This window comes from Trachemys scripta, chromosome 1, assembly GCF_013100865.1.
Source record: "Trachemys scripta elegans isolate TJP31775 chromosome 1, CAS_Tse_1.0, whole genome shotgun sequence".
In the NCBI taxonomy this organism is placed as follows: domain Eukaryota; kingdom Metazoa; phylum Chordata; order Testudines; family Emydidae; genus Trachemys; species Trachemys scripta.
The window spans coordinates 298,666,191-298,687,890 of record NC_048298.1 but is presented as its reverse complement, the minus strand read 5'-3'; the positions used below and the strand labels follow the sequence as shown (position 1 = coordinate 298,687,890).

Genomic DNA, 21,700 nt, shown 5'->3' with positions numbered 1-21,700 from the left:
TGATGCTGTGCCCTAGTCCAGGCAGAGACAGCAGTGAGTACCAATTAAATGTGCTCCATCAGCAGACTTGGTGGTTTTGGAGTAGCATGAACAGTGTTGCACACTTTGGGCATGGGGCTCTTTGGTAGATTAAAAAAGGAGTTTGAGAAACAGTTCTGTGGTCTAAAATGAGGTAGGCATGATAACTTTCCTTCCTTCCTCCCACACAGTACATATTTCAGTACATAGTAAGTAAGAGTGATTAAAAAGTAAAGCAATGTTTAATTTGTTTACATTTAATATTAATGTAGAATTTTATCATATATTCTTATAGTTGAAAGTACAGATTTACCCTCACGTCCACCTAAGTCAATGTGTTTGCTTTATAACTGCAGTGTACAAAAATGCTGCTTTGCAGATATAAATTCTTAGACATACAAAGTCATTGAGTTCAGAAATTTCCTTTTAACAGCTTTATAATTTAGAGAGATAAGGTGGGTGAGGTAATATCTTTCATTGGACCAACTTCTGTTCATGATGAGAGAGAGAGAGAGATTTCGAGCCACACAGAGCTCTTCTTCAGATCACACACCTGTGTGGCTCAAAAGCCTCTCTCATAATATCCTGTGACTAACACGGCTACAACTACACTTTATTTTTTACAGTAGTGTGATAATTCCCTATCTGTTTCTCTATATTGGTCCCATTTAGGCAAAAGGATGGAATGCTTTTGAAATAAATTGGTGTCGCTTGTGGTTAAATAACTCTAAAAATAGTCACACTACAAAAGATCTGATATAATTGAAACTGGTAGAGGAATTATTTGTTTCTGTTAGTTGTTTCTAGACTTGCTGTGATAAACTAAACATTGCATAGCACCTTTTTTGTACTGTTGCTTTTCATCTCTAGTTTACGAATATAAATCGAGAGAAAAAAGTACTGTGTATCTTAAGGGTCATCTTTCCATTAACTCATTTCCCCCCACTTTTATCACTTTAATAGGTAGAAATTTGTATCCTTACTCAGAATTAGTGAAGATATTGTAAGCTGATTCTGTGATATGTGAAGTTAGAATTTTAGAAAAGACACAGAAGATGTATACTGTTTTACTTGTATTCTGTTACTGATGTAATGTTCTTTGTTTTCCTTTCCAGTTCTTTAATCAGGTGCTTATGCTTGGGAAAACTTCTATCAGTGATCTGTCAGAGCATGTCTTTGACTTAATTCTGGAGTTGTACAATATTGACGGTCATCTCTTGCTTTCTGTTTTACCGCAGCTTGAATTCAAACTTAAGGTAAATATCATACTATGTTTGTTTTAGACAGTCTTAAAATGGAATTTTTTTCTCTGAATATGCACTATGTAATATTTGATAGATCACCATGTCTAATTTGGAATTAAATGTCTTTCTTACTGTCACATCTAAGTAACTCAAAACAACCAGTTCATAAGAGTAAATATATAAGAAGACTAATCTGAAAGTTGTAGAAAAAATGTAATTATAGAAGTTATTTCACAGAGTAATTAGAAAAGACTGCATTTATAAGTGTGATTCACATGTTTCATACAAAAAGATAACTTATTTCCAGTTTTTTGTCATTGGCATTGCAAGCTACTATTTATTTAAATGCTTATGCAGTGGTTCATACATTTTAATAGATTGAAAATCATGTGCCACTTAATGGCATACTATGCCCTTGTATGTAGTAATTAATAAATTTGAATGGAGAAGAGTGGAATTTCTGGGCATATGTCTGGCCAACATTAAAATACTGTGTAGCTTTCACTAGATTGGGAAACATTTGTTATCCTTTGTGGTTGGAAAACAGCAACTTCTTTACTGTAACTTTCTGGAAATTTAAGAATTAATGTCCATTTTACTGCATTTTCATTATTGTGGTCATCCCTGAGCATTATGCTCCCCCTCTCTGGGCTACTTTTTGCCTTGCTGTCGGTCTTCTCAAATTTATATTAGAAGGGGATGTGGGTGCTGAGCTGTTCTTCCCCCCTCCCCTCCCAATCTTGCTTGAGTAAGCAGCACATCTTTTTTCAGGTTTTATTTTATTTTAAAAATGTGTCAAAATGATAGTCTCATGAATGGGGGGGAAAATAGGCCTTACAGTTTTAAAAATGAGGCCTATGGTCAGTATTTTTTACCATGGGTCAGGTCTTCTGTATTACTCATTGTACTTCCTCATGTTTGAATTGGGAAAGTTCTGGAAGAAATGTTTAAGCTCTGAATAAAAAGGCACTTGCATTGTGGGCTTAGGGTGTAATGTTTTTCTCCTCATAATACTGCCTCTGTCCTATCCATTTCTGATCTTGTCTATCACCACTGCTTTTCTCTATTCTTCTGCATAATAAGGTCCACAGATCCTAAATAATGGGTCTTCAACCAATTCTGAGCTTAGGATACAGACCAGAACAGAATAGGCGTGTCTCTGTCCCTGACAAGCCCACAATCCACAGCTGTAGGCAGGCTAACCAGGTCTTCCCACTGTAGTGTGTTAAATATGAGAGCCTGGTAATGTCTGATGAGCTTATGAAGAAGCAAAGGTTAAAGCTGATCTTCTTTTCTTCTGATGGGAGTGTCTGAAAGGAGCAATCACACCCATCCTCAAAGCAATGAGCTGACAAAACAAGAAAGAAGCGACAGTGGACCAGAAACTCAGACAGATAGGGGGAAGCTAGTGGTAATATACCTTAACTGAGAGGGAGTCCTCACAAAGTAGCATTAGCCAAAGATACATCTCAAAGGGCAGGAAGATGATTGGACTTGCCTTACCAGGCACAGCTGGTGGCTGTGTTAACCTTTTGTCATTGCCTATTCCTCCCCTGCCTTCCTGAATCAGGAACTTCCATCTCCCAGGAGTCAGATCACCAAAGACCAAGCTTTGTGTCCTTTTAAAAATGGAACTGAGTGTGAGCCTAAGGAATCTCCTCTGTCCCTAGTAAATATGGAAAGCCATTTCTTTGTCACCTTTGACGATGTGTACAATGCAATTAGACAGCTGTGGCAGGCTGTGCCAGCTGACTCTGGCTAAGGGGCTGTGTGGGTGGGGTGGACCAGGCTCCGAGGCCCCATGTTGGAGGTCTTTCTGCCTTTCCACAGCCGGCCCTAGAAAAAGGCAGTGTAGAGGATCCTTCAAGCTGTTTGTCAATATCCCACACAACCACTCCAATCAGAAAGGGGCTGCAGGGAGCAGCCAATCAGGGCCCAATAGGCTAGTATAAGAAGAGCTGCAGAGGCAGAGTGAGATCAGTTCCTTGCTGGAGTTGAAGGAGTTTGGCTGGTGTGCCTAGCTGGCTGAGGGAGCTACAGGACCTTGGACAGAGCAGTGCTGGCAGGGACCCAGAGGAGTGAGAAGGAGCTCTGGTTTGCGGCTGGGACTCAACCAAGACAACGCCCTGAGATAAGGGTGAAGAATGTACTTGGGCCACAGGGAAGTGGCCCAGAGAATCATAGCAGCAATGCATCTCAGTTAAAAGGACATGGCGGACAGCTGCAATCTTTAGGGCCCCTGGGCTGGGACCCAGAGTAGAGGGTGGGCTTGGGTTCCCCACACCAGCCACTGGGAAAGTGGCCTGAACTGTGCACCCCAAAAGGGAACTGAACTCTTTTAGGCCCAGAGGGTGTGAGGACATTGTCTCTAGGGAGGGAGCCCTGGAGGATAGCTCAGGGCCAGGGCCAAGGCCATTTTGAAGACTGCTGGACTAATTGAGGGCCGAGGCCAGGGAGGGCGACAAGGAAAGAGAGGCCTACTGAGAGTACTGGGATAGGCCCCCCTTTTGGACTGTTTCCCCTATTTTACATACAAACTGTGTGTAACTCTGGCTGGAAGGCTGAGCAACCGAAGACCCACCACAAACTCAGTGTGTAGGCACACGCACTTGGACAGCGGGTGCTTGTGAGAGGTGAGTGCGATCCCATTACAAGCTGTTTAATTATGGTGTAGTCATTTGGGCTCGGGCTGTATCTTGAACTCTGGGGTCCTCCCACCACTTGGGGTCCTAGAGCCCAGGCTCCAGTCTGAGCCTGAATGTCTACACTGCAGTTCAACAGCCCCTTAGCCTGGGCCCCGCAAGTCTGATTTTATTTTATTTTAATTACAGTGTAGACATACCCTCAGGCAGACATACCTTCCCCAAGACCAGGGGAAGACTGCTTCTGAGAAAAAGCAAAGATATCCAAGATTCCATTAAAACTAAAGAATAGTTATCTTTTCCTCTAGTTTTAACTCCATACTAGAGGAGGAATTAGCCCCAGATACATTGATAAAATACGTGGTATACTGCAGATCAAAGAGAAAACACCAGAGCTTCTCCCTGAGCCATTTCTTTATATTTAAATGGCCAATGACATAAACTGAAATGTTATAGGTCATCAAATTCTAAGAAAAAGTCTGAGACCTAAAAAGGGAAAGAATACTTTCCTCTCCTGGAAGGCCAGTGATCTTATGCTGGGCAGAAACCTTAGAAGGAGAGAGGGTAAGACATCTTCAGTTAAAAATGTTTTTAAAACTCTACTCACATGGTTAATTACCAGTCCAGATCTTTTCCCCTAACAGTCTGACAAAGGAAGAGAAATGAGAGGAGGAAAATACAAAAGGATCAGACAACTCAGAAGTATTTTTCATCTGCATCTAAAACACCTGTGTCCCATAGCCTTCTATAGAGAATTTTATCCAAGAGGAATGGGCATACTGTGCTAAATCTAACTTGTTGGAGAACCTTGCCAAAAAGTTTATATCATCGATCAGAGCAAAGGGCCCCATGTGCTCCATTGCAACAACCACCGAATGCTGGTGCAAATTAATTTTTCTCTCCACGAAGTTCCCTGCATTGCTATTCCTTGCAGCCCTCAAGAACATGCACAACTATGGTTAATAGTTATTGATGTAAAGTTCAGAAATGTAATTATTTCTGAGGATGAGGTTGTTTTGATGTGCTCTCCAGGTAGCTTAGATCCACTCACCAGGTCTTGGTCCTGCAGTATTGGCCAGGAGGCTGGGCTTAGATTTTCCATTCAGTCTCCCATGTGTCAAGGAAGAGTTTATGGGCAATTTTGTGTCCAGTTCTGTGTTAATGCTATGTCAATCCAGCCTAATTCAGAAGATCAGGAAGGAGAAATCAATTATGCTTCTAATTGCCCCTCGCTGTTCAAGGCAACCTCATTTCTGTGATGTAGGCAATATGTTAGCTAGCCTGCTCATCTATTTCCATTGCAGAAAATACCTGTTGTCACGTGGACTCATTCTACATCAAAATGCAAAGGGGCTGTGTACAAACTTGCACTGAAATAACAAGGTGTGAATTAAAACCAGATTAATTATTTTCAGTGCAAGTTTGTCCCTGGACACTTATTTGGAATAAAAGTGGCTAAAATCAGTTTATCTAATCCACATATATTCCAAAATGTGTCCAAAGAAAGACTTGCCCCCAAATAAATAAATAAGTTTAAGGACATATTTCATGATTTGGGGGCTAGTCTGTGTACACCAACCATAAATGTAGCTGCTTCAACTTTGAAAGGAGAGACTTAAAAAATAGAGGCTATTAACATGTTAGTCTTGCCAAATTACTAGTGTCAAAGAATGCATCAACATATTCTATAACTTAGTCTCAATTCAAATTTTGGTGTAAAGGCCAGGATATTTTTTCCTATAAGCGCCATGGTCAACACTTGTTTTAATTTCTGCAAAATGGGCTCACTAGGGATTTTAAAACTCCAAATTTAACTTCAGTTGGAGGCTATATTTCAGCATTTGTGTGTCAACAGACTTTTCACTCATGTATAAGAAAATTGTGTAGTGAGCATGTCCAATTATTACTCAAAAAAATCGTAGAACACAGCCATAGGAGCTGAACGTTTTCCTGAATACTCTCACTAAGTGCCAATTTAGAATCTCTGTTGAAGTCTTTACTACTTATCAATGAAAATAATTTTCTTTTAGTCATCACCATGTCAAGGAGGGTATCTGAAGTAGGGGCATTATCCGTTGAACCTTAACATTGTATACTTTGCAAGTAGAAGGTGGTTCTTGTCATTAATGTGGAGTTTATTCCTAAAATCGAATATCCAGTTTTACAGATTGAAGGAAGTTCTCTTTTCTAAGGTCCTTTCATCCTCTGGAAAAAGCAATGGCATACCCTCAGTTTAAGATGAAATTACATAGATCATAATCAGATCTTCCTAAATAAACTCTTTTTGTACTTTATCACCCAGTATATAGTGTCAAGAAAGCCTTGGAATGAATCCTAAGAAGGCTAATTTGGAGTGTTGTAGATGTGTACAAAGCAATAAGTCGCATGCTTTAAGTATGGCCAGGAAGGAATTAGTCCAGATGAATTAACTATATGGATGCGGACCCAGACAAACTACACAAAATTTAAAAGTTGCTTTCCTCTTTAAGACTTAACAGCACATCAACTTAAAAATCACCTATGTATGTTTTTACCTATTACTGTAACCTATTTAGTTCATATTTTTTAAATTGATTTTATTATACTGGTGTAAACCCCATGTAGACACACTTATTTTGATTTAAGAGTGGTTTTCAGCTTATCTTAAACCTATTCCCAGTAAACTAAAGCTAAATTGACATAAGTCTGGTTTAAACTGAAATAAGTGTCCATGCAGCCTTTGTTACCAGTGTAACTAAAGTAAATTTAATTTGCACCTTAGGTTAGACCATATAACTTTCTCGTGTAAACAAGTCTCATGTAGACTACTGTACGTTTCATGTAGTAGATAGGGTGGTTAATAAAAACTGTATGAGGCACTGAATTAATACAACTTCCCTCCTCCGCGTCATTTTGTGAGGGAAATGTCATGTTCACTTGTAGATAAAATTAGAAAGATTTGGACTTAACTGTTTCTGTGGCTGTGCTTGGATGTAGTGGAGAAGGGGCAGCCACAGGGGAGCCATTTGCAGCTCCTTGTCAGAGGCCCAGCACTGGTGACACAGCAATAGGGGGCCTACTCTCACTTATACCTTTGGACAACCAGGTGTAGTGGGCTATGCCTCCTTCACATTACCACCTGCCTTCAGCACCCACTCCTCTGCGTGGTTATGGGTGAGGGCAGCTGGCGATACAGGTGGCTATGTTACCTATTCCTTTATGCTAGTGGAGATTCCCCCTACTCAGAGAATTCTGTGGGAGTTCTGGTTGGCTTAAGTTCTCCTTGCACTGCTTTCATGGAGAAAAGTGAACTTAGTGGACTGGAGACTCTGGCCCTTTGTCTTCTCTACTTCAGTCGGAAGTGAGGAGTGCTCCTTGTGAGGAGTGTTAAGTGATGTTGGAAATATTTTGAGCTACAAACTGTGTGCTTTGGACATAGTCTTTCCAGGCTGGTGAAACCCAGCTGGGAAGAACTTGACCCATTGTTGATGGAGAATGTAAATACACTGAATGATGTGGTCACACACAAGCTTTTGGTGGAGCTGAAAATTGAGCTCAGGACTCCAAAATATATGCCCACAGATGATTTTGGGGTTTGGTTTCATGGTTTACCAATTTTGCAAAAAATTTTCAGTTTGAAAGGGAGTTCAATATCTTAGCTGTATATAAATCATTGTCATCCTCATTTATTAATGGGCCCTTCTTTCTAGCTTTTTCACTAACGCTGCAAACTACCCCTATGTAAATATCTGTATTCAGATACGTAATTTCTAAAAGCCGTCACATTCCTTTGAAACTTTTTGTGTAGAATTAAATGTACTTTTGTTAGTCTCTAGGATTTTTAAGTAAGTGGAGGAGTTTGTGTATGTTGTGCTTCTAAACTGATTTGAATTACTGATTTTAAGAGATACTGTTAGGTGATTGATTTTAAAAACAGTAAAATTTTGATTTACATGAATACTTCAAGAACTTGGTGTCTAAACCTTTGAACAAATTTGCGCTCTCTCTCTATATATCTATAGATACATTCTCTCTCTCATATAATATATATATAAAATATATAATATATATATAAAAATAAAAAAATATGGTGGTTTGTTCATACATATTGATGTTTACTGAGCAAGCACACTAGAATGCTTGATATCAGGTTCATCACTTGTTTTTGAAGATGTATGCACTTTTCCATTCACTTTTCTAAAGCATTAGATTTCAAATTTTTCTTATGATTGCCCACTTCTTAAGATAAACAATCTCTCCCCAATCTTGATTCCCTACCTTCTGTGTGGCAGTTGTCGTTCTCGCTTATGTGACAGTTGTCCATGCAGCAGAGACTTGTTCCTCTTTTCCTTCCTCTCACTATATCACATCACATTTCCTTCATGACTCTTACTAATGCCCGCATTCCTGCCCCATATAAAAATAAAAACAAACCCAACAATACAATAATGATAACTCCTCATATTTATTTGGTTGTATTTTATATCCTGCTTTTCATTTGTTTATGCCTTATGTAAACCCTACAGGGCCAGGGTCATCTTCCTATCAGTAATTGTACAATACCTAGCAGAATGGAGCCTTAATCTTGATTAGGACCTTTGGGTATTACCATAGTATAAATGTTATGTTTAATAATATAAGTAATATAAGAAAAAATTAGGAAAATAAGATGAACATCAAATAATTAACTGTAAATAAACTCGCTTCAGTACACCGTGTTGCTGCTTCACTTATCACAGAAATGTAGGGTTAGAAGCGACCTCAAGAGATCATCATGTCAACCTCCCAGCACTGAGGCAGGCTTAATATAGCTAAAGTCTAGACCAGTGGTCTCCAAAGTAGGGTGCGCACACCCTAGGGGGTGCGCAAGAGGATCCTTGGGGGTGCACGGCAGGAGGAGCGCTTTTTTTATTTTTATTTTTAATTTTTTTTGCGCGCTTCGGCAGTTCGGGCGGGAGTCCGAGGTGTTTTATTTTATTTTTTTCCCTTTTGCGCTTCAGCGCGGCCGGGGGTGTGCTCTCAAAAATTTTTTACTGATAGGGGTGCATGATCAAAAAAGTTGGGAGACCCCTGGTTTTTGTCTAATCTGGTCTTAAAAATCTCCATTGATGGGGATTCCACAGCCTCCCCATGTAAACTGTTCCAGTGCTGAACTGTCCATATAGTTAGAAAGCTTTTCCTAATATTTAGCCTAAATCTCCCTACTTGTCTTACCCTTGAAAAACAATTGATAACCATCCTACTTATAACAACCATTTAAATATGTAAAACTATGAAGTGTCCCCTATCTTCTCTTATCTAGTCTAAACATGCCCAGTTATTTCAATCTTTCCTCATAGGTCAGGTTTTCTAAATCTTTTATGTGTTTGTTGCTCTCTTGGCCCCCTCTCTAATTTGGTCACTTCTTTCTTAGAGTAGTGCCCAAAACTGGACACAGAACTCCAGCTGAAGCTTCATTAGTATCCAGTAGAGAAGACATTGCCTCCCATGTCGTACATATTACTGTCCTGTGAATACATCCCAAAATGACGTCTTTTTTTGCAATAGCATCACATTGTTAACTCACTCGGTATACGATCTACTATAACTCCAGATCGTTTTCTGTAGTGCCACTGCCTGGTCAGTTATTCCCCGTTTTATATTTGTGCATTTGATTTTTCCTCTTACATCCTATTCCCCATCCTACTCCTCTCTAGTCCCCAATTTTGTATCTGAGTGTTTTCCTTTGTATTTATTATCACTGAATCTTTCCTAGTTTACAGCCCATACTGCTTTAATTTGTCCAAGGTAATTTGCAGATTGTTTTTGTCCTTTGCTGTGTTTGCACATTTCCAGTGTTGGTGTCATTTTCAAACTTGATTATGGCTGAATTTACATTAAAATAACCCCCAAAAAAGTAGGGCATGAAAGTCATGAAGGAGGCCGAGGTTACTGTATTGGGCTGGGCTACAGTTAGCAGGTAGACTCACTGTTTGACAGATACAGACACTCATAGATGCACCTCTGAGGGTCACCTGGAAATAGTTGGTGTTCAACAGGGTCCCCAGTGTGCAGTTTGAGAACTGTGAAATTGTCTGTTTTGATACCATTGAATAGTTGCTATGTAGTTCATATGATTACTCCAGTATTTTATGTCAAATGTTGATATGTATATTATTTTATTCTTATTTCTACTTGTTATATTTTTTTTTCCCCCTCTGTGCTTCCATTCCATGTAGAAATCCCTTTTACTGGCTTTTGTTTCAGCCCAATTTTCCCCAGCTCGAGAGGTCATCGAGTCCAGTCCCCTGCCCGCATGGCAGGACCAAATACTGTCTAGACCATCCCTGATAGACATTTATCTAACCTACTCTTAAATATCTCCAGAGATGGAGATTCCACAACCTCCCTAGACAGTTTATTCCAGTGTTTAACCACCCTGACAGTTCGGAACTTTTTCCTAATGTCCAACCTAGACCTCCCTTGCTGCAGTTTAATCCCGCATATCCATGATACCTTCTGTCTTCTACTTCTGTCCTATACACCAAATATGTGCCACTCCCAATTAAAGTTCCCTGTGACCTTCTAGCTGCTGCTTTTAACATCATTCCTTAGCCCCAAAATAAATTGACTCCCATTTTTCCACACTAATTCAGCCAGTAGAATTCCCGCCCCCCTTGACTTCCTTTTCCTGCCCCCAGACAGTTGATTTCTTGACTCCAAAAGACCCTAGAATGACTTTTCAGCAACTGTTTCTTCACTATCACCTCACTGTCCTCCTCTGCCATGTAGAGCATGCTTCAGCTGTTTAAGTTAAGGATCCCACTGCACTTCATTTCCTGGGAAAAGAGTATTGGGTCCCTGCCAACTTCCTTGAGTTTCCAGTTTTCTGCCCTTTTTTTTTTGAGATTCAGTGGATAAAAAAAAAAGAGTAGGAGTTTGAAGACCACATGCCTTGTACTTCTATGGCAGAGAGGGTGGATTGAGCCCCCCTGTTGTGTTTTTTCAGCCCATCTTCCTTTTTCCATTCAGGCTGGTTGCATTGTCCCCCGGGTAAATTAAACCAATCAGACTCCTCCTCCTTTAACTCAAATATGTTGTAAATACATACTGATACTTTAGATTTTAATAAAATTAAATTGTTTTAAAACATGTCTATTTTTTAATGTAAGGAATGATGTATATTCAATATTGTATGCTAAGAAACATTTTAACATGTTTTAGAGTTCAAAACTGACATTGAACTTTATTTTTCACGTTTACAGAAGTGTTACCAATGATTTTATATAGGGCCCTACCAAATTCATAGCCGTGAAAAACGCGTCATGACCATGAAATCAGGTCTTTTGTGTACTTTTACCCTACTATACAAATTTCATTTCCCAAACTGGGGGTCCTGACCCAAAAGAGGGTCACGGGGGGTGGGTGGGTCACAAGGTTATTGTAGGGGGGTTGTGGTATTGCCACTCTTTCTTCTGCACTGTTCAGAGTTTGGTGGCCATAGAGCAGTGGTGGGTGGCCGGGCACCCAGCTCTGAAGGCAGTGCCTTGCCAGCAGCAGTGCAGAAGGATGGCAATAACATACCATGCCATCCTTCCTTCTGTGCCACTACTGGCAGCGGTGCAGAAGTCAGGGTGGCAATACCACAATCCCCCTACAATAATCTTGTGACCCCCACCCAAAACTCTTTTGGATCAGGACCCACACAGATAAAACACTGAAATTTCAGATATTTAAATACCTGAAATCAGGAAATTTAAAAATCCTATGCCAGTGAAATGGACCAAAATGGACTGTGAATTTGGTAGGGCCCTATTTATAATATTTGTTGTTGCTATGTGGCTGCATTAAGTTTTTTTTCTCTAACAGAACGTTTCATAGCCATCGTCTCCTTTGGGGTCTTCGAGCCTGGCTTTTCCTCATTGTGGGTCAATTGCCAACATGCCTTCTCTGATTAAGGGGGAAAAAAAACAGTGGTGGTATCTCGCAACATCTAAGTGTATTACGTAAATCTTCCTCTTTTCGTACGTGATTTAATTAGGAGTTAAATAGCTAACAATGTTGACCTTTAAAATATCATTAGTATCTCCGCTAATGAAACAGTTTACATCTAAGAGCTATTGCAGTCATCACTCTCTGTTACAGTCAAATCTTATTTTCAAGGTTTTCTTTACAACCATAATATTTTAACAGACATGTTTTAAAAGAGAGCTCAGTTTCTGGATTTCAATTGTGGCGTATCATCTACTCTCCAACTGTTCCTTTGGGCTCCCCAACCTCTGAGGTGTGTCCTGCAATTTGGGAAACACTGGTTTAATGTTTCAGCTGTACTGGTAGAGTGGGTGGCGAGTGTTTTTTATATCTGTCTACTTTTGGATTTTATATGCCTGCCTATCACTGTGCTTTTAACACCTGATATGTAAAATACCTAGTGAAATTCATGGAATCTCTCTGTTCTCTGTTTAGGGGCTAGAGGTTTTTTTGGTCAAAGTGGGGGTAGAGTTAGGGGTTGGTTTTTTTTGGTAGATAGGGTGTCATATTGTGACTGTCATTCTACCTATGGTGGAAAGGCTTTTTGAAAAAGGAAGGTTTTGAAGCTTTTCCTAAAGATGATCAAACTATAGATTTGCCTGATCGCCTGTGGAAATTTGTTCCATAACAAGATAACCTCAACTGAGTGCCTTTTCCCCAGCTATTATGTGCTTCATCCTGTGCTTTGCATTTGCATTGTCCTAGATAAGCACAACTTCCAGTGGTTTATAAATCACAATGTAGTCTTTATGGGGTTTGATCCAATAATTGCTTTGAAGATTAGAACCAAGGCCTTAAACTGGCAAAGGAAACTGCCTGGGAGCTAGTCAAGAGACCAGAGCACAGGCTTGATGTGCTCACCACTTCCTAAGCCAGAGAGAAGGTGGGCAATTGAATTTTCTTTTTTGTGTGATTTGTCCATATGTATTCCATTTTTGGTGTGCTTGCACCCCATGCTGGTGATATCAGATTATTTTTAATAGCCTGTGCCCTCGATGCCTTCTCGCTCCTTGTAGCTCAGGGCATAAAGCAGTGGTCCCCAAATTTTTTATGTCATGTGCTCCGCTCCCCCCCCCCAATAATGGAATCTGTCCATGCCCCTACAGCACCCCCAAGCGGTGCAGCCAGGAGCTGGAGCTGTGATCAAGAGCCTCAGCTTGGCCAGAGCTGGAGCCATGGTTGGGAGTGGGGACAGAGCTGTGTCTGGGGCCGGAATAGGGCCAAGGCCAGGACCGGGGGTGGGGCTGGAGCAGAGCTGGGGCCAGAGAGGCTGGGTGGTGCTCCCTCCCTGCCCCCTGTGGGGGCTGGCACAGGCTCCATCGCATCTAGGGGCGTGCGACCCACAGTTTGGGGACTACTGGCATAAAAAAAGGGATGGCCACAACCATCCTTTAATTTCTTCTTACTGCTAGGGTTGCAAGACAGATCCCCTGCAGTAACTGCATCTCTGAGCACTATGTTATAGTTGTTGTTCTAGGGTAGTATAATTTAGCCCGTTAGCAAAAAGGAGGGCCTCAGGTCTGGGAGAAGCTCTCTGCATCAGACTTCCTATTCCTCAGCAAGCCTGTTAGGCCAATTACAACTCATCTAATGGAAGTTAACATTCTGGATTTAGCTTAATCTGGATGTGGAACTGAAACCACCATAGTATCACTGATGGATGATCTCCTGTCAATGGACAGAGGTTAGACATCGATTCTCATCCTCCAGGACCTCTTTGCAGTATTTGACACTGACCATGAGAAAAAAGTCTCACTTGAAAGAGGTGGCAGACACCCAATGAGTAGTGATGGGAAACTGCATCTCCACACAGCTCTACCTATCCTTCTCCATGTAAGACCACACTATTGCTAAGATGGCCCAGTGCTTGTATGAGATCTGATCTTGGATGAAGAACTGGCTGAAGCAGAACCCAAGCAAGACAGAAGTGATGTTGGTGGATAGAGGGAAAGGTACTTTGAAGAACTTGCAGCAATGGTTCAGTCTCCATTGGTTGAAGATACACACCCATAATCTAAGGGTTCTCTTGTATTCCCTGCTCATGGTGACTCCCCACATGTAACACTTTCTACTATCCTTGCTTGGCCAGGAATGTCTATCCCATTCTGGTGGATGAGGATCTGGTCTCTGTTGTTTGCCTTCATCACCTCTTGCCTGGATTATAGTATATCTGGGCATGAAGCCTTCTGCACTTAAGAAACTCCAACTTGTTCAAAACAGTGCAGCAACACAGTCTACTACAAACATATCAGAATTGTCCTCTACTCTCTACTCTGGCTTCCCATAGGATTTCAAATCAAGTTCAAGGTCTCAGTCCTTATTTTTGAATCACTCTGTGAATATCTAAAAGATCATTTAAAACTCTGGGACTAAGGAAGTGGTTAACAACTATGCTCCTTGGGTAGAATGGAACGCTCAACAATAAGAACATAGCTTGTATGTGTGAGAGACAGAGAGTGCCCTCAGAGAAAGTTGAGACTGGGAATGATCTTTCTCAGGAACTACGAACCATTACAAACCTCACCACTATCCTGTTGCTGACCATGCCATTTGCAGTCATGCCTAATGGTGAAAGCGAGAATTCGACCTGTCAGTTAGTTGGGGCCAGAATGGGTAGAGTCCAGGAAACGAGCCAAGGGTCAGTACCGGAGAGGGACAAGCTGAATGCCAGAACCTGTAGGGTCAATTGGAGTCCTAAACCAGAGATCGAGGGGAGAGAACAAACAATATGTGACAGATGTGAAGTCACATTGCTTAATGTACTACTAGCAGCTGCTGATACTATGGTGATAAGTACAATATAAACCTCTATATAGAATTGATATAGCAGAGTTAGTCTCCAGGATTTAAATCCTGTCCAACCTACAAGACAGCTGTCCCCATTAACTATGGACAATAAGTGCCTCTTTTGCCTTTGTGAAGCAAATATGCCAGACAAGTGTTCAATATGCCACTCGTTTCAAAAGAGGACACAAAGCAAGGGAATCAGCCCTTAAATTCTTCCTTGTGGAAGGATCCATGAGAGCCTCTCTTGAGCTCTAGGGGAAAGAGACTGTAGTAGATAACGGTGGTGGTAGTGATGGTGAGCCATAGGTCCACCCTAAGCTCCACAGCCACTGATTGGTGAAAGTCTTACTACTCAACTGTGGAGTCAGCAAGAGCCTCCAAATCCTCCTTAGCTCAGTCGTCAGACGAAAGGGGGAAAAGGAGCATTGTTCCCAGGGTGATTGGAAGACGTAGATCTCCCTCACTAACACAGAGTAGGTCCAAGTCAGGAGGCAGTGCCAAGGGCTCGATTGGTGCCAATTGATATTGGAACAATCTCAGCATCACTTACACAAGCAGCTCATTTCCCATCACCATTGAAGAATCCAGCAACAAAGTACCTAGTGCCAACATCTGTGCCTTTTGTTCGTCTTCAGAAATGGTTGGCACTGAAAGACTCTGAGGTGGTACCAGGGTCCCTGATACTGATTATGAAGCACTCCATACAATCACATGTAGCACTGACTACACTCCTCGCTAATGTGGAGAAATTGCTCCCAATGAGATTTCATAATTTTTGTTAGCGTTTAAGGCCAGAGTGATGGTTTTCTGAGGACTGGTGAGCTATTGCTTTTTTTCAATGACTTTGGCAGGCATGTTTCTCTGAAGAAAGTGTTAACAATTTCATTAGTAGTGGGGATAGTTGTTAATCAGTAGTGGGTTTTTTTTTGTTTTTTGTTTTAGTTTTGGGTCTGTTTCACAGGTTTTTCTGCTATTTTTAGGAATTCTTGTGCTTCAGCAAGTGTGATGGGCCAAACTCAGTTAGCATCATAGAATCATAGCACTGGAAGTGACCTTGAGAGGTCTAGTCCAGTCCCCTGCACTCAAGACAGGACTAAGTATTATCTACACCATCCCCAACAGGTGTTTGTCTAACCTGCTCATAAAAATCTACAATGATGGAGATTCCACAACCTCCCTAGGCAATTTATTCTAGTGTTTAACCACCCTGACAGTTAAGAAGTTTTTCCTAATGTCCCACCTAAATGTCCCCTGCTGCAATTTAAGCCCATTGCTTCTTGTCCTATCCTAAGAGGTTAAGAAGAACAATTCTTCTCCCTTCTCCTTGTAATAACCTTTGATATACTTGAAAACTGTTACCGTGTCCGCTCAGTCTTCTCTTTCCCAGAGTAAACAAACCCAATTTTTTCAATCTTCCCTCATAGGTCATGTTTTCTAGGCCTTTAATCATTTTTGTTGCTCTTCTCTGGACTTCCTCTAATTTGTCCACATCTTTCCTGAAATGTGGCACCCAGAACTGGACACAATATTCCAGTTGAGGCCTAATCAGTGCGGAGTAGAGCGGAAGAATTACTTCTCATGTCTTGCTTGCAACAGTCCTGCTAATACATCCCAGAATGATGTTCACTTTTTTTGCAACAGTGTTAGACTGTTCACTCATATTTAGTTTGTGGTCCACTATGACCCTCAGGTCCCTTTCCGCAGTACCCCTTCCGAGGCAGTCATTTCCCATTTTGTATGTGTGCAAGTGATTGCCCCTTCCTAAGTGGAGTACTTTGCATTTGTCCTTATTGAATTTCATTCTGTTTCTTCAGACCATTTCTCCAGTTTGTCCAGATCATTTTGAATTTTAATCCTATTCTTCAAAGCACTTGCAACTCCTCCCAGCTTGGTATTTTCCACAAACTTTATAAGTGTATTCTCTATGCCATTATCTAAATCACTGATGAAGATATTGAGCAGAACCAGACCCAGAACTGATCCCTGTAGGACCCCTCATTATGCCTTTCCAGCATGACTGTGAACCACTGATAACTAGTCTCTGGGAATGATTTTCCAACCAGTTTTGCACCCATCCTATAGCAGCTCCATCTAGCTTGCATTTCCCTATTTTGTTTGAGAAGGTCATGCGAGACAGTATCAAAAGCTTTACTAAAATCAAGATATACCTTGTCTACTGCTTCCTTCCCCCATCCACAAGGCTTGTTACCCTGTCAAAGAAAGCTATCAGGTTGGTTTGACACGATTTGTTCTTGAGAAATCCATGTTGACTGTTATTTATCACCTTATTATCTTCTATGTGTCTGCAAATTGATTGCTTAATTATTTGCTCCATTATCTTTCCCGGTACAGAAATTAAGCTGACTGGTCTGTAATTCTCCAGGTTGTCCTTATTTCCCTTTTTATTGATTGGCACTATATTTGCCCTTTTCCAGTCTTCTGGAATCTTACCCGTCTTCCATGACTTTTCAAAGATAATCGCTAATGGCTCAGATATCTCCTCAGTCAGCTTCTTGTGTATTCTAGCATGCATTTCATCAGGCCCTGGTTACTTAAAGACATCTAATTTGTCCACATTAAGAGGTGTAGTGCTGCCTTAGTCCTTATATTCCGAGGCTTCTGAGTTGGAGTTGGACTCGTACCACTATGACTATAGTAGGAGCAGAAGGTCATCCTTCAGGCACCATAGGAGGTGCCGACCGAGGCAATGGGCCCCTCAATGGCAGAACCCAGCTCAGTGACCCTTTTGGACTCCATGGGCTTTCCACCAAGCCCAGGGTTGGAGCCAACGCTCGGGTGCCGCTTCAGTTGTCTGCTACCTTTGTCCCACCACGTCCAGCGGCTGAGTAGCTACCTCCGGCATTGATGCCAGTATCTGCATCAACATTGACTATGTCCGCACCAACGGCGGTGCCCCCTTTGGCAGTTTCCTTGGCACCAAAGGTGTCAGTGGCTCAGTCATGATGCCAACAGCGCCCTTGGCACCGACTGCGGCTCCTGCAACGGCACTGGCACTATTGCGATTATTGATACTGCCTGCGCCGAAGTCGATGACCACCACGGTGCAGACACACCACCTGAGTGCCTCCAGCACTAACGTGGGGTGCGATATCAATGCCGGCGCTCTTTTCAGCACTGAGACCAGCGAGCCCCAGCCCATCACTGTCCCCACCGGCTCACGTGATCCCTCTGGCGGGGATGGAAGGGAACAACCACCTCCCTTAGTGGCTTCATCCTCATCTTCCCCGGATGAGGCGCACACAGAAGCTACCATTGCCCCTGCCCTGGAAGACTCCAGGGTGTTGCAGCAGTTGCTGCGCCAGGTTGCACAGGGTCTGGGTATTAGGGCAGAAGAAGTTACATATGATGCAGACCCTATTCTGGCCCCTTCGGGCCCTTCCTGTATAGCCTTACCGCTAATTAAAACAATCATGGACCCGACCAAGACCCTGTGGCAGATCCCGGCCTCCCTACCACCAGGCACAATGAGTGGCGCTACGTTGTGCCCTCCAAGAGCTATGAACACTTAAACACCCACACACAAGCTGACTGTCTGGATGCTGCAAACCAGAGAGAAAGAGGCAGGGTTTTCAAGGCCCTTTCCCCAAGAATAGGGACGCAAAAAAGCTTGAGCTATTTGAGCGGAGGATATACTCTACAGTGGGACTACAACTCCGCATTTCCAACCAATAGGCCATCGTCAGTAGGTATGCCTACAATTCTTGCTCAGTAGTGGCTAAGTTTACGGAGTTGCTCCCCCCGGACTCCTGGACCGCGTTCTCGGCTTTGGTCAAGGAGGGAAGGTTGATCTCCAGGGTGTAGCCATGAGAAGGGGCTCATGGCTCCAGGTATCGGCTCTCCCCTTTGAAGTCCAACAAATGATACAGGACCTGCCTTTCGAAGGTGAGAGACTATTTTCTGAGAAAACAGACAAAAGGCTAAATAGCCTGATGGACCCCAGAGCCACCCTCAGGTCCTTGGGCCTCTGGATGCCCTCCAATCAGCGGAGACCCAGCCTACCCAGAAGTTCGGTCAGCAGAACTGCCAAGATGGCTTCAGAAGGCATAACAGAAGTGGCAGGAGAAGGCCACGTCAACTTTCTGGCCAGAGCTTGGGACAACCGAAGCTGTCTTCGGGCCCCAAGCATGCCTTTTGAAGTCATGGTCAAGGACAGTGTACCACACCTGGCAATGGATCCACCCCTCCTTACCTTCTCGTCCCGACTATCCCCTTTCTACTGTGCATAGTCCCGTATAACCTCAGACTGATGGGTGCTTGGCATGGTAGAGAGGGGATACTCCATCCAATTTGGTGCCCTCCAGCCCTTCCACCCCCCTTCCCAATCCCTTTTCAGGTACCCTTCTCACAAGTAACTCCTTCTCCAAGAGATGCAGTTGTTCCTATCTTTAGGGGCAGTGGAGGAGGTTCCTCAGGAGCACAGGGCTGAGGGCTTTTATTCCCAGTATTTCCTAATACCAAAAGCGGCCTCAGGCCCATCTTGGACCTGCGGGAACTCAACAAGTTTATAAAGAAAATCAAGTTCCGCATGATCTCTTTTGGCCTCCATCATTCCCTCATTGGATCCAGCAGACTGGTATGCCACCCTCAACTTGAAGGACGCATACTTCCATATTGCGATTACTCAGCCCCACAGGAAGTACCTCAGGTTCGTGGTGAACAACACCCACTATCAATTCGTAGTCCTCCTGTTAGTCCTGTCAGCAGCACCTTGAGTTTTCACCTAGTGCATGGCAGTCGTCGCCATGTTTCTGCGTAGGCATCATGTTCACATGTTTCCTTATCTCGACAACTGGCTTCGCTCCAAGACCCAAGTGGAGGCTCAGGTCAAGTTTATCAGAGCCACCTTTGTCGACCTGGGTCTCGTTTTTAAATGAAGCAAAGTGCACTCTGACCCCCATCCAGAGGATAGAGTTTATAGGAGCAATATTGGACTTGACCCAGGCCAGGGCATACCTGCTGTAAGGGAGGTTTCAGGCCCTCACCGATAACATTCAAGGCCTCAGACGGTTTCCCACCATAACAGCAGGAAACTGCCTGAAGCTTCTGGGACACCTGGCTTGTACCTATGCGGTGCAGCATGCCAGGCTCAGACTACGACCTCTTTAGTCGTGGCTGGCGTCAGTATACCTGGCTCAGGGGGTCTCCTTCGCCACTCCGCAGCCAGGTCTTGCTCTCCACATCGTCAGAGAGCTAAGAGTGGTGCACCTGGTGTGCCAGGTCTTCTGGGCATACTTAGTGGGACAATGTGTGTATCAGTCATAATGGACAACACCACTTCAATGTTCTACATCAACAAGTGGGGGCGCACACTCCTCTCCGCTGTGACAGGAAGCCCTCATGCTGTGGGACTTCTGTGTAGAACATTCAATACACCTGCAAGCGTTGCACCTCCCCGGGGAACAGAACGAACTGGCGGGTCACCTCAGTAGGTCATTTCACAGCCACGAGTGGTCCATTCGTCCGGATGTTGCGATTTCAATCTTCCACAGGTGGTGCTTTCCCCAGATAGACCTATTCGCCATGTGACACAACAGGAAGTGCCAACAGTTCTGCTCCCTCCAAAACCACAGCCTGGGCTCCAGAGCGGACGTGTTCCTCCTCCACTGGGGAGATTGTCTCCTATATGTCTTTCTGCCAATACCACTTGTTCACAAGGTGCTCCTCAAGATCCGGAGGGAACGAGCTCAGGTTATATTGATAGCTCCAGCATGGGCCTAACCTCACTGGTACACATCTCTCCTAGACATGTCCGTGGAAGCCCCAGTCACCCTGCTGCCCTTCCTGGACCTTCTCACGCAAGATCATGGTCATCTTCAACATCCGAACCTCGATTTACTTCACGTCATGGCGTGGAAGCTCCATCGATGAACCTGATGGAGCTGTCCTGTTCAGAACAGGTTAGACACGTCCTCCTTGGCAGCAAAAAACCTTCCACAAGAGCCATCTACGTTGCCAAGTGGAAGACGTTTTCAATCTGGTAGGCGCAGCACCATTCATCCCCGACGCTGGCCCCGGCGCCGCTTATTCTGGATTACCTTCTCAGTCTGAAGCAGCAGGGGCTTTCGTTGTCATCAATAAGGGTGCATTTAGCCACCATCTAGGCCTTTCACCCGGTTGAGGAGGGTCCCTTGGTGTTTGCTAACCTTACGGTCAGCCGGTTTTTAAAAGGACTCGACAGGCTATATCCTCACGTCCGACAGCCTGTCCCAGCCTGGGACCTCAACCTGGTCCTTTCTAGACTAATGGGACCACCCTTCGAGTCCTTGGCAATGTGCTCTCTCTATCTCTTAGAATATGGCATGCCTGGTGGTGATAACCTCGGCCAGCAGGGTATCTGAATTCAGGGCCCTAACATCAGAGACCCCTTATACTGTGTTCTATAAGGACAAGGTGCAGCTCAGACCTCATCCTCCTTTCTTTCCAAAGGTGGTGTCACAGTTTCACATCAAACAGGACATCTTTCTCCTGGTATTCTACCTAAGCCGCATTCCAGTGGCAGGGAGCAGACACTCCCCTGTGGATGTCCACAGTTCACTAGCCTTTTATATTGAGAGAACGAAGCCGTTCAGAAAATTGGTCCAGAATGAATTTGTGGCAATGGCAGACAGAATGAAAGGTCTGCATGTGTCATCACAATGCATTTGTCATGGATCGCATCCTGCATCCGGGAATGCTACAACCTGGAGGGAGTTCCCGCACCCCCAATCGCTGCGCAGTCCACCAGGGCGCAGGCTTTGTCAACAGTGTTCCTGCCACAGGTTCAGAAAATTTTTGCAGAGCAGCGATGTGGTCCTCTATCCACACTTTCACCATGCACTGTGCGATTACTCAGCAGGCCAGAGATGATGTGGCCTTTGGAGAAGCAGTGCTCCAGTCAGTGAATGACTCTGACCCCGCCTCTTGATCTTGGGCTTGTGGGTCACCTGATTGGAATCCACATGAACAAGCACTCGAAGAAAGAACAAGATGAGTAACCCTTACAGTTCTTCGAGATGTGGT

General features: G+C 43.4%; 1 protein-coding gene across 4 annotated transcripts in view; it reads left to right on the top strand.

The window, feature by feature from the left end:
• Positions 1 to 21,700, top strand: part of PDS5B (PDS5 cohesin associated factor B) — a 272,948-nt gene that overhangs the window by 126,723 nt on the left and 124,525 nt on the right. For all 4 annotated transcript variants that reach the window (XM_034758647.1, XM_034758648.1, XM_034758645.1 and 1 more), the window contains exon 8: positions 1,134 to 1,274. In XM_034758647.1, the coding sequence (XP_034614538.1) occupies positions 1,134 to 1,274 (141 nt within the window). The remainder of the gene's footprint in view (positions 1 to 1,133; positions 1,275 to 21,700) is intronic.